The following is a 17,634-nucleotide window of genomic DNA, read 5'->3' as shown; positions in this document are numbered from 1 at the left end:
TAGGGAAAAGAACTTATCTAGTTACCAGCACTTTATCTCTAAGTGAAAGTAGAACTTATCTAGCTCCCAAACCATTGTCTCTAAATATAAAAAGAACTTATCTAGTTCCCAACTCTCCCAAAACATTATCTCTCATAAAATTAGAAATAGAATTTATCTAGTTCCCAACACTGCCCAAACATTATCCCTAAATGAAAAAGAACTTATCTAGATACCAGCACATTATCTCTAAATGAAAGTAGCACTTATCTAGCTCCCAAAACATTGTCTCTAAGTGAAAATGAACTCATCTAGTTGCCAACTCTTCCAAAACATTGTCTCTAAATAAAAATAGAACTTATCTAGCTCCCAACTCTTCGAAAACATTGTCTCTAAATGGAAAATAGAACTTATCTAGCTCCCAACACTTCCAAAACATTTTCTCTAAATGAAAATAAAATTTATCTAGCTACCAACGCTTCCAAAACATTGTCTCTAAATGAAAATAGAACTTATCAAGCTCCCAACGCTTAGAAAACATTGTCTCTAAATGAAAATAAAACTTATCAAGCTCCCAACGTTTCCAAAATATTGTCTCTAAATGAAAGTAGAACTTATCTAGTTCCCAACGCTTCCAAAACATTGTCTCTATATGAAAATAGAACTTATCTAGCTCCAAATGCTTCCAAAACATTGTCTCTAAATGAAAATAGAACTTATCAAGCTCCCAACGCTTAGAAAACATTGTCTCTAAATGAAAATAAAACTTATCAAGCTCCCAACGTTTCCAAAATATTGTCTCTAAAATGAAAATAGAACTTATCTAGCTCCCAACGCTTCCAAAACATTGTCTCTATATGAAAATAGAACTTATCTAGCTCCCAACGCTTCCAAAACATTGTCTCTAAATGAAAATAGAACTTATCTAGCTCCCAACTCTCCCAAAACATCATTTCTAATAAGATTAAAAATAAAACTTATCTAGCTCCCAATGCTTCCAAAACATTGTCTCTAAAGGGAAAAGAACTTATCTAGTTACCAGCACTTTATCTCTAAGTGAAAGTAGAACTTATCTAGCTCCCAAAACATTGTATCTAAATATAGAAAGAACTTATCTAGTTCCCAACTCTCCCAAAACATTATCTCTCATAAAATTAGAAATAGAATTTATCTAGTTCCAAACACTGCCCAAACATTATCCCTAAATGAAAAAAGAACTTATCTAGATACCAGCACATTATCTTTAAATGAAAGTAGCACTTATCTAGCTCCCAAAACATTGTCTCTAAGTGAAAATGAACTCATCTAGTTACCAACTCTTCCAAAGTATTGTCTCTAAAAATAAAAATAGAACTTATCTAGCTCCCAACTCTTCGAAAACAATGTCTCTAAATGGAAAATAGAACTTATCTAGCTCCCAACACTTCCAAAACATTGTCTCTAAATGAAAATAGAACTTATCTAGCTCCCAACGCTTCCAAAACATTGTCTCTATATGAAAATAGAACTTATCTAGCTCCCAACTCTTCGAAAACATTGTCTCTAAATGAAAATAGAACTTATCTAGCTCCCAATGCTTCCAAAACATTGTCTCTATATGAAAATAGAACTTATCTATCTCCTAACGCTTCCAAAACATTGTCTCTAGATGAAAATAGAACTTATCTAGCTCCCAACTCTCCCAAAACATAATTTCTAATAAGATTAAAAATAAAACTTATCTAGCTCCCAACGCTTCCAAAACATTGTCTCTATATGAAAATAGAACTTATCTAGCTCCCAACGCTTCCAAAACATTGTCTCTAGATGAAAATAGAACTTATCTAGCTCCCAACTCTCCCAAAACATCATTTCTAATAAGATTAAAAATAAAACTTATCTAGCTCCCAATGCTTCCAAAACATTGTCTCTAAAGGGAAAAGAACTTATCTAGTTACCAGCACTTTATCTCTAAGTGAAAGTAGAACTTATCTAGCTCTCAAACCATTTTCTCTAAATATAAAAAGAACTTATCTAGTTCCCAACTCTCCCAAAACATTATCTATCATAAAATTAAAAATAGAATTTATCTAGTTCCCAGCACTGCCCAAACATTATCCCTAAATGAAAAAGAACTTATCTAGATACCAGCACATTATCTTTAAATGAAAGTAGCACTTATCTAGCTCCCAAAACATTGTCTCTAAGTGAAAATGAACTCATCTAGTTACCAACTCTTCCAAAACATTGTCTCTAAATAAAAATAGAACTTATCTAGCTCCCAACTCTTCGAAAACATTGTCTCTAAATGGAAAATAGAACTTATCAAGCTCCTAACGCTTCGAAAACATTGTCTCTAAATAAAAATAGAACTTATCTAGCTCCCAACTCTTCGAAAACATTGTCTCTAAATGGAAAATAGAACTTATCAAGCTCCTAACGCTTCGAAAACATTGTCTCTAAATGAAAATAGAACTTATCTAGCTCCCAACACTTCCAAAACATTGTCTCTAAATGAAAATAAAATTTATCTAGCTCCCAACGCTTCCAAAACATTGTCTCTAAATGAAAATAGAACTTATCAAACTCCCAACACTTCGAAAACATTGTCTCTGAATGAAAATAGAACTTAATTAGTTCCCAACGCTTCCAAAACATGACCTCTAAAAGAAAAAAAGAACTTATCTAGCTCCCAACGCTTCCAAAATATTGTCTCTAAAGGAAAATAGAACTTATAAAGCTCCCAACGCTTCCAAAACATTGTCTCGAAAGGAAAATAGAACTTATCTAGCTCCCAACGCTTCCAAAATATTGTCTCTAAAGGAAAATAGAACTTATAAAGCTCCCAACGCTTCCAAAACATTGTCTCTAAAGGAAAATAGAACATATCTTGCTCCCAACGCTTCCAAAACATTGTCTCTAAATGAAAATAGAACTTATCTAGCTCCCAACGCTTCCAAAACCTTGTCTCTAAATGAAAATAGAACTTATCAAACTCCCAACACTTCGAAAACATTGTCTCTGAATGAAAATAGAACTTAATTAGTTCCCAACGCTTCCAAAACATGACCTCTAAATGAAAAAAAGAACTTATCCAGCTCCCAACGCTTCCAAAATATTGTCTCTAAAGGAAAATAGAACTTATCTAGCTCCCAACGCTTCCAAAATATTGTCTCTAAAGGAAAATAGAACTTATAAAGCTCCCAACGCTTCCAAAACATTGTGTCTAAAGGAAAATAGAACTTATCTTGCTCCCAACACTTCCAAAACATTGTGTCTAAATGAAAATAGAATTAATCTAGCTCCTAACGCTTCCAAAACATTATCTCTAATAAAATTTAAAATATAATTAATCTAGCTCCCAAGACTGGCAAAACATTATCGCTAAATGGAAAAGAACTTATCTAGTTACCAGCACTTTATCACTAAGTGAAAGTAGAACTTATCTAGCTCCCAAAACATTGTCTTTAAATGAAAAAGAACTTATCTAGTTCCCAACACTGCCAAAACATTATCGCTAAATGAAAAAGAACTTATCTAGTTACTAGCACATTATCACTAAATGGAAGTAGTGCTTATTTGCTCCCAAAACATTGTCTCTAAGTGAAAAAGAACTTATCTAGTTCCCAACTCTCTACCAAAACATCTCTAATAAAATTGAAAAAGAACTTATCTAGCTCCCAGGACATTATCTCTAAATGAAAATAAAGCTTATCTAGCTCCCAACGCTTCCAAAACATTGTCTCTTAATAAATTTAAGTACTTATATTTCTATAATAACCGTTCAATGTTTCATTGGAACAGGTATGGATATGTCTTTTTACAACCGTCTTCTTCATTGGGGTATTTGTCTACTTAATCACCTTGGCCATAAGAAACTATCATGCAGAGGAGGTCAAACTGAGCCTTCAGTGGTCTACGTTCAACATGTTTCGCAGCATCGTCGTTCAGGGGAACTTCATTGACGCTAAATCTTGGCCATTGAGATTCATCCTCTTCATCTGGTTTACTTTCTCTGTTATATTCTATGGTAATTTCTTTTTATTTTCATGTCAAGCTAGAACCGCCGCTCGGTAGATTGCATACCTGCGCATATATCATGTTGTATAACACTAGATAGGCAATTGAATTATGCACATTTGGCACTAGTTTCATGCAACTCAGAAAAAATTAGCCATGATGTGGAAAAAAGACGTTTTTGACCATTTCGTGAATTTCATCTTGACTTATGACGCAATCACGCCCAAAATATGGTAAATTTTCCCTTGGATCATGGTCATTCCTCTCTTAAGGATTCCAAAGAGCATGCCCAAAACATCTCCATCTACCCCTCATCATGATCTCATCCACATATGGCATTCTTATAGTTTTTTTTCTAATTCTGTCCTGCCATTCAACTCCCAATATTTTTCTGAGGTCTTTGTTCTCAAATCTACAAAATCAGTTGGGGATTATTTCATTGTCATACCACGACTCCTGTCCATACAGTAACACCAATTTCACTAAACTGATATATATCTTGATTTTTATATGTAATTTCCGACGATTTGATTACCAAATTTTACTTAACCTAATCATTGTCTGATTTTTTTTTTTCAATCTTTCATTTAACTCAAATTCTACAGATTCTGTATTAGAGATCATTGTTCCTAGATATTTAAATGATTCTACCTCATTAATCCTTTCTCTTTCCAATGATATTTCGTCTTCCATTGCATATTCCATTTTGATAATCTCTGTCTTTCTTCGATTTCTCTTGAGCCCAACTTCATTTGATGTTTCATGCATTCTGGTAATCAGGCTTTACAGGTCCTTTGGTGTTCTTCTAATAAAGACAGCGTCGTCAGCATACTCTAGGTCAGCTAATTTCCTGTTACCAATCCATTCCAATCCTTTTCCACAATCCCCAGCTGTTCTATGCATTACAAAATCCACAAGGAGGATAAACAACATAGGTGACAAAACATTCCCTTGGAGTACTCCACTGTTCACTGGAAATTCATTTGATAGGACCCGACTAACATTAACTTTCCACTTGCTATGCTCATGAAGAAACTTAATTGAATTTTCATATTTATGAGGAAACCCCATAATAACGTAGAACTCTCCACCAAATTGACCGATGCACATCTAATGATGAACCATTGTAATTTATCAATAATTGGGACCGTTTGGATTTCTTTCCTTTTCTAAAGTTAGTGTGATCAATAACTGCAGAAACTGAAATGGTCTTTTATTTGAGAAAAACTAGTGATTTCAGATTATTACTTCCTCCCCATCGACATTGGGTGAGGGGTATTGTTTTTTGGTAGTATTTGTGTGTATATTTCTTTGTTTGAAACTTTTACGGATAAACTACTTAACTGATTGACTTGAAATTTTTGGAAGAGATGCACTATAACACAATCTTCTTCTATTAACGTATTTTTTTTTTTTTTCATTTTGTATGGGGTAAGCACGGTTGCCTTTTTTAAGGACTTGCTTTGGCTCTGGGGTAGACCGTAGTCCCGGTCGGCGGCCCTGCCTGACATTGCTTAGACCCAGATAGCGTTTGTTCATGTGTTGTACCATTCACTAGCGTGCTTCCCCCCAGCAGCGAGGAGTCCTGGCGCGGTTAGGCTGACAGTTCGAGACGTGTGAGGTGTCTGTTAAGCACACAATACACAATATAATATGGACCTTATAGAGTCAACGTCATAGTGACCCAAAAGTTCAGAATTGATTTTTTTTTACTTAACTCCATGAAATATTTACTTGAAACTAAGACTAAAATCTTCATCTCTTTCCTGTGCCAAAATTATAGTTTTATGTATCGAAATAGTGAAAAATCATAGTTATGAAGGTTCGAAGGTTTCAGAGTTCAAAGGGGTCGAGTGTATATATATATATATATATATATATATATATATATATATATATATATATATATATATATATATATATATATATATATAGGAATATGAAGCGTAAAGTAGGAGATGATGAATGGAGAAGTACTGAATTTAAAGCTCAAGGTCGAAACAACTGGCGAAATCTAACTGAAGCCCTTTGCATCAATAGGCGTAGGAGGAGATGATGATGATGATGATATATATATATATATATATATATATATATATATATATATATATATATACATGAATATACACACATATATGTATGTAATGTGTGTGATTGTTAATGTATTTGTCTATGTACCCAAGTAATTCTATCTTTTGGTTACAGCTCTGTACTCCGGCGTACTGACGGCTGTTCTGGCTGTTCCATCATACGAGACTCCTGTCGATTCCTTGGAAGATCTTCCTAGGGCTTCTAAAGATGGTTTCACAATAGGCATTATGGCGAGCAGCTTATATGAAGACCTTTTGAAGGTAATTAGTAACACTGATTATTGCAGGTACTCCGTGGTAAGGGCTCCTCTGCAAATATTATTCTGACTCCTCAGAACTGCTTTGAAATTTGGGCAAAAATCCCTTGAGGATTGAAGAGCTTCGTGGAGACTCTGTTGGATACATTTTGTAATTTTACTAATTGGTTCTTTATAATTATTATTACTGTTGTTATTTTTATCATTATCATTATTAGTATTATTATTATTATTATTGTTATTATTATTATTATTACCTACCCCAAGAAGGTTATGTTTTCATACAGTTTATTTATTTATCTATTTATTTGTTTGTCTGTAGACATAACTGCGTCAAACTACTGAGCGGATTTTTAATATTATTATTATCTAGGCTACAACGTTAGATGGAAAAGCCAATTGTTGTAAGCCCTATAAAGGTTCTAACAGGGAAAATAGCCTAGTGAAGAAAGGAAATAACGAAACATACAATAGTGTCCCTGAGTATACCCTCAAGCAAGAGACCTCTAAGAACACTTTTTATATTTAATTGACTACTGTACTATCTTTTCTGTTTCCTTAATCTTAATTTTTTCATGATTAAAAAGGCCTAAATAATTTTCCCCCTCCCTTTTTTTTCGTTTTGTTAAAATAAAACTACCTCAACACGATCAGTTTCATATTTTATTTTTTAAGACAGTTTTCATGTTTCTAGGCTTTTTTTTATTAGTCTAAATCTTCCTTATTCAAACGATATCTCTCTGTTTTATAATGCCTCCAATCATTTTATTTAAGAATCGCTGATAGGAACACCATTCTGCATGCCTACATTAATACTGAGGTTGACAGTTTACATAACAAAGTTACTACCAAAACGACTTTATATATATTTTTGATATTTTAGATATTAGAATTTTATAAAACGGTATTATTATTATTTTTACCAATGCTCTATTATTATTATTATTATTATTATTGTTGTTGTTGTTGTTGTTGTTGTTGTTGTTATTATAATAATCATTATTATTAACTAATTAATAAGCTAAAACCCTAGTTGGAAAATCAGGATGCTATAAGCTCAGTGGGCTCCAACAGGGAAGAACAGCCCAATGAGGAAAGGAAACAAGGAAAAATAAAGTATTTTAAGAACAGTAACAACATTAATATAAGTATTTCCTTTATAAACTATAAAAACTTTAACAAAACAAGAGGAAGAGAAATAAGATAGAACAGTGTGCCCGAGTGTACCCTCAAGCAAGAGGACTCTACCCAAGACAGTGGAAGACCATGGTACAGAGGCTATGGCACTTCCCAAAACTTGGGAACAATGATTTGATTTTAGAGTGTTCTCCTAGAAGAGCTGCTTACCATAGCTAAAAAGTCTCTTCTACCCTCACCTAGAGAAAAGTGGCCACTGAACAATGGTAGTGCAGTAACCCCTTGGGTGAAGAAGAATTGTTTGGTAATCTCAGTGCTGTCAAGTGTATGAGGACAGAGGAGAATATGTAAAAATATGCCAGACTATTCGGTGTATGTGTAGGCAAAGGGAAAGTGAACCGTTACCAGAGAGAAGAATACAATGTAGTAAAGTCTGGCCAGTCAAAGGACCCCATAACTATCTAGCGGTAGTATCTCAGAGGATGGCAGTAGCATTGTCTTCAACACTGCTTATTATTATTATTATTATTATTATTATTATTATTATTATTATTATTATTATTATTATTATTATTATTAGCCAAGCTACAATCCTATTTGGAAAAGGAAGATGCTATAAGCCCAAGGGCTCCAATAGGGAAAAATAGCCCACTTAGGAAAGGAAACGAGGAAATAAATAAATGATGAGAGCAAATTAACAATAAATCATTCTAAAAACAGTAATAACGTCAAAACATATGTCATATATAAACTATTAACAACGTTGAAATAGATATGTCATATATAAACTATAAAAAGACTCATGTCAGCCTGGTCAAAATAAAAACATTTGCTGCAACTTTGAACTTTTCAAGTTCAACTGATTCAACCACCCGATTAGGAAGATCATTCCACAACTTGGTCACAGCTGGAATAAAACTTCTAGAATACTGTGTAGTATTGCGCCTCATGATGGAGAAGGCCTGGCCATTAGAATTAACTACCTACCTGGTATTACGAACAGGATAAATTATTAGGTAAATCATTATGGTTGTAATTTCTATTTTTATTTTCCAGAGTGCTGAGGACGGTGTTTACAAACAGACCTGGGATTTATTGAATCATAAGGATCGCTCGCAAAGTTTCATCGGTAGCGTCGATTTTGCAATGCGAAAGGCAAGTGTTTTTAACGTCTTTCTAAACTAATGCTTTTTAGTTTCAGATATTGTTTACTTACTTATCTCCCAACGCCCTTACACATACACTGTTAAAGAATTCCATTAAAAAATGCCTGGCAACATTTGTTCTAGGAATTTTGCCGTTTCAAAAACGGATATATTGACGTAAAGGAGTGATATTACTGTCACAAACCCGTAATTATTATTATTATTATTATTATTATTATTACTTGCAAAGCTACGACCCTAGTTGGAAAACCAGGATGCTATAAGGCCAGGGGCTCCAACAGTGAAAATAACTCACTGAGAAAAGGAAACAAGGAAAATTAAATATTTTAAGAACAGTAACAATATTAAAATAAATATTTCCTACATTGCAGCTTTTATTAGGAAAAAGTCTATAATTCTTATTTCATATTGTGTTTTTTATGAGAACAATTTGTTTTATTGTGAAAATTTTCTTTTTTATGCATTTAGTCAAGGACGTCCGGTCCTATACGTAACCATTTATTTACTTTTTCGTCATGAAATCCCTATAAAAATGGTTTAGTTTAGTATCCCATATACATTAACACCACCATTTTCTGTGATATCCTAAGAATAGATTACTAGTTTTCTTACATTTGCTATTGTCAGTGTTGCCAGTTATGGGGATTTATCCCTAGATTATGGGAATTTTGGGTGTCTGAGGGGGGATATTCTGTACAAATAACTATTAAGAAGAAACAAAGATGAATAAACCTTTATATTGTTACAATTAGTTTGCTTGAACTTACATGAAGTATAGTGAGTAATTTCTATATTAGCAAAGCCTACATGATCAGAAGAAAATATATTTGTGGAAATAGGGATTTTTGGGTTGTTTTGGAGACTTTTAGACTAACCCATCTAAAAACACTGGCTATTGTATTTTTGAATAAACTTTTAAGAGTACGTGACTCTCTTAAGCCTGCCTGACACTTGCACGCATTTCTTGCACGCACTGGCATGCAAAATGCGTGCCACTTTTGTGGCTCGCATTGGGAGGTTCCCGCACTGTTCACGACAAGTTCACGACACGTTCAAGCATAGTTCACGACAAGTTCACGCCACGTTCAGGACATGGCACGAATTGGCAGGACTAGTTCACGACAAGTTCACGACATGTCCACTCATCTTTCCGCATCGTTCACGCATCGTTCACTCCAGTTCACGACTTGGCCACATCATATATAAAGACGGGGCTTCCTACATGATTTTTATCAAAAGCGTATTCTTGTGCTAATCTTTGATTAATATCCCCTGTATTAATATGTGGGTTATTTTTATAGATATTTGTAACAATTATACTTCTATTTAGTATATATTTTATTATTTAATTATTATTATAGGTAATTAACTGGTTTGAATAATTTTTAAGCTTTATAATTTACTGAATTAATAATATTTTATGGCAGTTATATGCTGATCAGATATTTTGAACCCCCTTTACATTATCTTAGAATTTAATTGAAAGATGACTATTCCATTCATTAGTTTTGTTGTATCGTTTGTGAACTAATATCATTAAAACTGAGGCAGAAAAGATATCTCTAAAATTATTAGGTTGGTTAGGTGCCCTGTGAGCATTGAAGTCTCTCGCCAGGGTAAATTTTTTTAGTCGCCCTTATTTAAATGGCAGTTGTGAACTTTTTTTCAGTTTTGTAACTTTTCCTTTGTTTATATATATATATATATATATATATATATATATATATATATATATATATATAAAATGTTTGTGTGTGTATACACATTCAATAAACCACAAGCAAAATGAAGAAAATATATCTCTCTCAAGTATTACACCTGCTCATGAAGGGATTAAAGAACTTCTGTCCTCTTTTTGTGTTATAAAATCAATAATTCTCTCTCTCTCTCTCTCTCTCTCTCTCTCTCTCTCTCTCTCTCTCTCTCTCTCTCCCCGAGGGATAAAAGAGTGCAGGGGGTAAAATTTAGTGAAAAATCAAGTGCAAATTCCTTAGATTCGCACCTAGGCCTATGTTAGTGTAAGTGTGAATAACAATTTTGCCGATAGACTTACTCAAAGGGTAAAGTTGTAGATTGTGCAGGAGAATAAAGGAAAAGTTTTTAATATATTATAAAAGAGCGGAATAGATGAATTTGAAATGTATTTATTTAATGGTGTATCTGTATAGGCCTACAGCTGTAGTAGGCCTACAGTGTCTATATCTCTGTATTTGAATTGTCTCTTTATGTAACCTATCCTGTTTTGTGCTTTCTTTTCAGCTTTTATGCTCTGTTTGGTGAACTTCAAATCCTTGCTGATAATAATACCAAGAGAGAGAGAGAGAGAGAGAGATATTGAAGCTTATTCTCTCTCTCTCTCTGATATATATATATATATATATATATATATATATATATATATTGAAGCTTATTCTCTCTCTCTCTCTCTCTCTCTCTCTCTCTCTCTCTCTCTCTCTCTCTCTCTCTCTCTCAATTAAATAAGGAAAGGGGAGAGGTAAAAGAATATATTGTCATCATACAGGTTTTTTCTTTGATGATTATGAGGACGTAGGGATAAATCCGTTGATTTAATTTCCACGCACTGGCACGCATCGTCCCTCAGTAGGGATAAATCCATTGATTTAATTGCCACGCACTGGCACGCATCCTCCAGCATCGTCCCGCACTGTTCACTCCAGTTCCCACATCGTTCACGACAAGTTCACGCCAATTTTGTCGTGACAATGCTTGCCACAAATTTTGAACATTTCAAAATTCTCGGCACGCATGGCACGCATGCCACGCACCGTTCACGTCAAGTTCACGCCAGTTCACGACACAATGCGTGCCAGTGCGTGCCACAAATGCGTGCAAGTGTCAGGGGGGCTATAAGTTTACTTTTATACATTTTTTGTGTTATGATTATGCTGGCAGATGCATAAAGATCCAGATAGTTAGCTGAATAGGCCTAACAATCGCTTAGTTAATATCCCTTTAATATGATGAATTGTACTTTTGATCCCCATACTTATACCGTATCAGGGTTTAAACTTTTAAGGTAGTTACCTTGGTTTGAGGTAATTTTCATGGTTTCAAGGTAATTTTGATTTTACTATCTGAAAATTTAGGGAAATAGGAAAAAGTTTTAAGGTAATCCAATGTATAAACCAGCAGCATTCAAGGTAATGGCCACATGTTTGAGTTTAAACCCTGTACTGTATATACTAAAGTCTATTCAATCAATTTCTACACAGACAAAATCATTTTGAACCCCAATTTCTCACACCTTTATTTATGTTAGCCGATTTTTGTCATTCAGACGTGAAAAGATACGAAATTTAATAGCTTACAATTTGTAGAAAAAAAAAAAAAGATGACCAAAAACTTCAATATGAAAAATAGTCACTTTACCTCACAATTTATAGATTAGATTTTATGGAAAAAAAGGTAAAAGTAACTAAAAACTTCAATATGAAAAATAGTCACTTTTGAAAGTGGCTGCAATACATTGATGAAAGTAAAATTATTAAGAAAATTCTTAATGTAAACCGGCTTTTGTGTAATTTTTTCTTTCATATTGTTTATAAATTCTTAAAAAATCGGTCAAGAAACAAAAAAGTAGTAGACGTTTAAAGTAACTTATTAAGAAAAGTTTTAATGGACACCGTCTAGTGTATAAATTTATCTTTCAAATGGTTTATAAATTCTAGAAAAATCATTCAAGAAACAAAAAAGTAGTAGACGTTTAAAGTAACTCCCAAAATAACAGTATTTTAAAAAACAGCCTTGGTCAGAGTCACTTCCTTAACTTTCCAAAAAGTTTATTCATACATCATATAAATTTCTTGATAATTTCATGTAATTATATCCTCCTTCAAAAGTAGTAAACGTTTAAAGTAACTCCCAAAATAACAGTATTTTAAAAAACAGCCTTGGTCAGAGTCACTCCTTCAACTTTCCCAAAAGTTTATTCATGCATCATATAAATTTCTTGATAATTTCATGTAATTATATCCTCCTTCAACTGATGATTCAAGAGGGATAAATATCCTCAAGTAACCTTTTATGATATTTTTTCTTTAGGTTTTAGAGGAGAAATTCATATTCCTCGCTGGTGAAATATATTCGTTGACTCTACCCCGAATGTTCGGAAGGAAAAAATTCTACTTCAGTCGTGACAGGTTCAGCATAGTGTTCGTTGGTATTGCTCTGCAATCCGGCTCTCCAATCACAGATACATTCTCGCATATGTAAGTTATCCTTCTCATTTTCTAGTATTAGTATCATTTATTATTATTATTATTATTATTATTATTATTATTATTATTATTATTATTATTATTATTATTGAAATACCGCCACTAGATATTTATGGAGTTATTTGACTGGCCAGACAGTACTACATTGGATCCTTCTCTCTGGTTGCTTTCTCATACACCGAATAGTCTGGCCTATTCTTTACATATTCTCCTCTGTCCTCGTACACATAACAAAACTGAGATTAACAAACAATTCTTCTTCTCTCAAGGGGTTAACTACTACAATATAATTATTCAGTGGCCACTTTCCTCTTGGTAAGAGTAGAGGAGACTCTTTAGCTATGGTAAGCAACTCTTCTAGGAGATGGGTACTCCTAAATCAAACCATTGTTCTCTAGTCTTGGGTAGTGCCATAGCCTCAGTACCATGGTCTTCCGCTGTCTTAGGTTAGAGTTCTCTTGCTTGAGGGTACACTTGGGTCCTGTATTCTATTTCATTTCTCTTCCTCTTGTTTAGTTAAAGTTTTTATTGTTTATATAGGAGATATTTATTTCAATGTTGTTACTGTTCTTGACACATTTTATGTTTCCTTGTTTTTCCTTTCCTCACTGGGATATTTTCCCTGTTAGAGCCACTGGGCTTATAGCATCCTGCTTTTCCAACTAGGGTTGTAGCTTGGCAAGTGATAATAATAATAATAATAATAATAATAATAATAATATTGTAGTTTATGGTATCTACTTGTTTAGTTGTTTGTGTACATACATCTGAAAACGACCTAACTACTCTACTGTAAATAACCGATCTATTGTTATATTACTCATATGATATTTATTTGTTTACTATAACTTTGAAATTGGAAATAAGTTAGTCAGTGTATATAGAGATCTTAAAGGAATGGGAATAAAGCACAGCACCCAGTTTCTGTAGTTTTATATTTTGACCAAAGGAAATCAACAATCATTATTATTATTAGCTAAGCTATAAACCCCAGTTGGAACCCCAGTTGGAAAAGCAGCATGCTATAAGCCCATGGGCTCTAACGGAAAATTGCCCAGGGAGGAAAGGAAATAGGGAAATAAATAAACGATATTAGAAATAATGAACAATTGAAATAGAATATTTTAAAAATAATAGCATCAAAACAGATATTTCCTATATAAACTATAAACAGATACTTGTGTCAGCGTGGTCAGCCTAAAAATAATTTTGCTGCAAGTTTGAACTTTTGAAGTTCTACCGATTCAACTACCAGGTTAGGAAGATCATTCCACAACTTGGTAACAGCTAAAATAAAACTTAAAGAATACTGTGTAGTATTGAGCCGCATGATGGAGAAGGCCTGACAATTAGAATAAATGTTATTAAGTTAAAATTTAAATTTTTGACGCGATCTATGTCCCAACCCTTTCACTGTCAGTGGTAAATTCAACAAAATTACTGATTAGTTAAATCTTTGAAGACCACACAAACCTTATATTGTGGTCAATTATTGGAGAAATCTCATGAAGACCTTGCCAATATGAATACCATCTTGCCATGGTTTGGGTGATTTCAAAAAAGTCAAATTTTTAAAGATTTTGACTTAAGTCACCAATGGCAGTGAAAGGGTTAAAACCTTCCTATTGGAAGCAACATCTTTAAAATGACAGTGATTGGATTAACTCAACTTGAAAACTACAGTATTCTAGGAGTTTTATTCCAGCTGTGACCAGATTGTGGAATGATCTTCCTAATCTGGCAGTTAAATAGGGTAAACTTTAGATGTTCAAACTTGCAGCGAATGTTTTTATGTTGAACAGGCTGACATAAGTCTTTGTACATATTTCATATATGGCAGATCTATTGTAAAGTATTGACTGATTTTATGGCATTTTATATTCTTTATTCATTACTTCTCATATGTCGTTTATTCATTTCATATTACCTTTCCTCGCAGGGCTATTTCCCCTTTTCGAGCCCTTGGGCTTATAGCATCAAGGACGTACCTTAGCTAATAATAATAATAATAATGATAATGATAATAATAATACAGGCAATATCAAGAATGCAGCTGAATTTGTACCGTTATTAATAAATATTTTATTTTTGGATTTAATTTCAGCTTAACGGTGGCTTCATTTATCTTACAGGTTACTAAGAATGGAAGAGGGAGGTCTCAACAAAAAAATTCTCGACACTGAAATGGAGAAACTTAAGAGAGTCAATTCTAACGACGAGGATGAGGCGGGAGGATTTTATATTACCTTATCACACCTTCAAGTAAGTATCGAAATTTTGTAGATTTAAAGACTAGTACACACACAAACAAAGTCGCTCCAACACCTTCCATAATCATAACAGACATCTCACAAGTCTCGAACTGTCGACCTAACCCTAACCACGCCAGGATTCCTCGCTGTTGGGAGGAAGGTGGCTGGTGACTGGTACAACACTCGACACCTGAAAACATAACAGACACCTCACACGTCTCGAATTGTCGACCTAACTGCGCCAGGACTCCTCAGTGCTGGGAGGAAGGACGCTGGTGACAGGTATAATGCAGGAACATAGGCTTGCTAGGTCTAATCGATGTCAGGCAGAACAGCCAATCAGGCCTACAGTCCACCCCAAAACCAAAGCAAAGTCCTTCAAAAGGTGGCAACAGTGATTATCCCATACAAATGGGGAAGAAAGCTCATCAATAGAAAAAGTTAATAGAAGAATATACTTTTTGCTCCTGCTATTTTATGTACCAAAATCGCTTTGTTTTTATTGAGGTATTCACTCTAGTAAATCGATTACCTTTGATATTGTTTATGATGATTTTAACCTATTTAGATAACAAAGATGTACGCTCCAATTCTACTGTTTTCTTTACCAAAACCACTTGGTTTTCAGTGAGGTTTTCACTCGAGTTATAAATCGATCACTTTTGATATTCATGGTAATGCAAACTCCTTGTTTAAAGAATAAAAAGGTAGATATTGTATATTCAAATGATAAAAGTGACAATGTTCTAATGTATCCTCCAAGCCTCCTCTTGAGGAATTACGGAGATGCTCCCAGCTGCTCTATCACACTACCCCAAACTAGTAAATCACTCTGATACTGCAGACCTCCACCATGGCAGCTTATTTCTTGAGGTTAGGGTTAATTCGGTTGAACTTTTTCTTGACCTTGACCTTTGACATAGGACTTTCAAAATTGATTCACTTCCACGTCTCAACATGAAGATTAATCCTTGAAATTTTCACTACTCTATTAGTATAATTGTGGCTAGAAAGCTGCTCACAAACACACAAACAGTTGCGAAAATATAACCTCCTCCAAACTTAGTTGGCGGAGGTAAAAATGGTGCATGTACACTGCTTAACAGATGTGTGTACCGTAATCCTAACCTAAAAAATCAGTTTCTACATTTTTTTCTGCATTTGGATTCAATCCGTGTAGTTACTTGCAAATTCAAAGTGTTTGTTAAAATTTCATTTTAATTAATAAAAGTATATAAATGCATGTATGTGTACACACTTTTTGACTGGTGATAACGTGGTGAAAGGGTGTGTGTATCGCCATGATCAACAATGTTGTACTAGTCAGGGGCATCTATACTAGGTTGGTTTGCTGTGGCCAATCAAACTAAAGTCTCCCACCATCATTAATCCGCAATGGTCAGCGTGATGATGAAAAGGGTCAAACCCAGACATGGCTTGAAGGCATATCTTAGGATTTTGTCCTGCAGTTGACTCAAAACGGCTGCAATTATTATTGTTGTATATATACACATATGTTCAAATAAGTATGTCACTGTCATGCCAGCTCCTCAACCAGGGTTCGATTCCCTGGCCTGCCAGAAGCTATTGTCTTTGATTGGTTTCCCCTTGGGTCTCTGATCCCGAGGTATAAGAGAGAATCCAGATATTAAGGTATTAAAATATATGGCTTATTTTAATATGAAAAACACGCCTAAATGTTCAAAATTTATCATACACACATATATATATATATATATATATATATATATATATATATATATATATATATATATATATATATGTGTGTGTGTGTGTGTGTGTGTGTGTGTGTGTGCGTGTGTGTATGCATTTGTGACTTTATGACTTGATAAAATACTTCAATATATATATATACAATCCTTCTTTATTTCTTTATCTTTCAGGCTGGGTTCTACATGTATTTCGTGGGAATGTTAACAGCATCTATGGTGATATTAGTGGAAAACCTCATATTCTTCGCCAGCTCGAACCGGTAGTTGCAGGTCATCCTAAGGTTATTCTCATTTCTAATCTCTTTATATCGTAGAAAAAATATACGAAATGTTTAAAGCTTTCAAAAGAGTTTTGCTTTGGAATGGACGGTAATTTTAACTCTAGAATAACCTAAACAAGATGGTTGTAAGCTCAATAAAAGACCTTATTCACATAGTTTGGTTTCTACCTTTCTTGATCTACCGTTGGAAAAGGAACAGTTCATTGTGACTACTTTGCAATGATGATGATAATAACATTAAAATATATCTTTCATATATAAACTATAATAACTTGAAAATAACAAGAGGATAAAAACTTCAAAATAAGAGGAAGAGAAACAAGATAGAATAGTGTATCTGAGTATACCCTCAAGCAAGAGATCTCTAACCCAAGTCCCAAGACAGTGGAAGACCATGGTACAGAGGCAATGGCAGTACCCAAAACTAGACAACAATGGTTTGATTTTGGAGTGTCCTCCTCCTAGAAAAGTTGCTGACCATAGCTAGAGTCTCTTCTACCCT

General features: G+C 33.9%; 1 protein-coding gene across 1 annotated transcript in view; it reads left to right on the top strand.

Annotated features, from left to right (window-relative positions):
* LOC137655610 (probable glutamate receptor) overlaps positions 1–17,267 on the top strand; it is a 30,838-nt gene extending 13,571 nt beyond the window's left edge. The window contains exons 9-14 of the mRNA XM_068389554.1: positions 3,763–3,988; positions 6,184–6,329; positions 8,519–8,617; positions 12,691–12,857; positions 14,999–15,128; positions 17,023–17,267. Of these exons, the coding sequence (XP_068245655.1) occupies positions 3,763–3,988; positions 6,184–6,329; positions 8,519–8,617; positions 12,691–12,857; positions 14,999–15,128; positions 17,023–17,115 (861 nt within the window). The 3' untranslated portion in view covers positions 17,116–17,267. The remainder of the gene's footprint in view (positions 1–3,762; positions 3,989–6,183; positions 6,330–8,518; positions 8,618–12,690; positions 12,858–14,998; positions 15,129–17,022) is intronic.
* The last annotated feature ends 367 nt before the right edge of the window (positions 17,268–17,634 follow it).

The sequence above is a fragment of the Palaemon carinicauda genome, chromosome 1 (genome assembly GCF_036898095.1).
Source record: "Palaemon carinicauda isolate YSFRI2023 chromosome 1, ASM3689809v2, whole genome shotgun sequence".
Taxonomy (NCBI): domain Eukaryota; kingdom Metazoa; phylum Arthropoda; class Malacostraca; order Decapoda; family Palaemonidae; genus Palaemon; species Palaemon carinicauda.
This window is presented reverse-complemented; position numbering and strand designations above follow the sequence as displayed.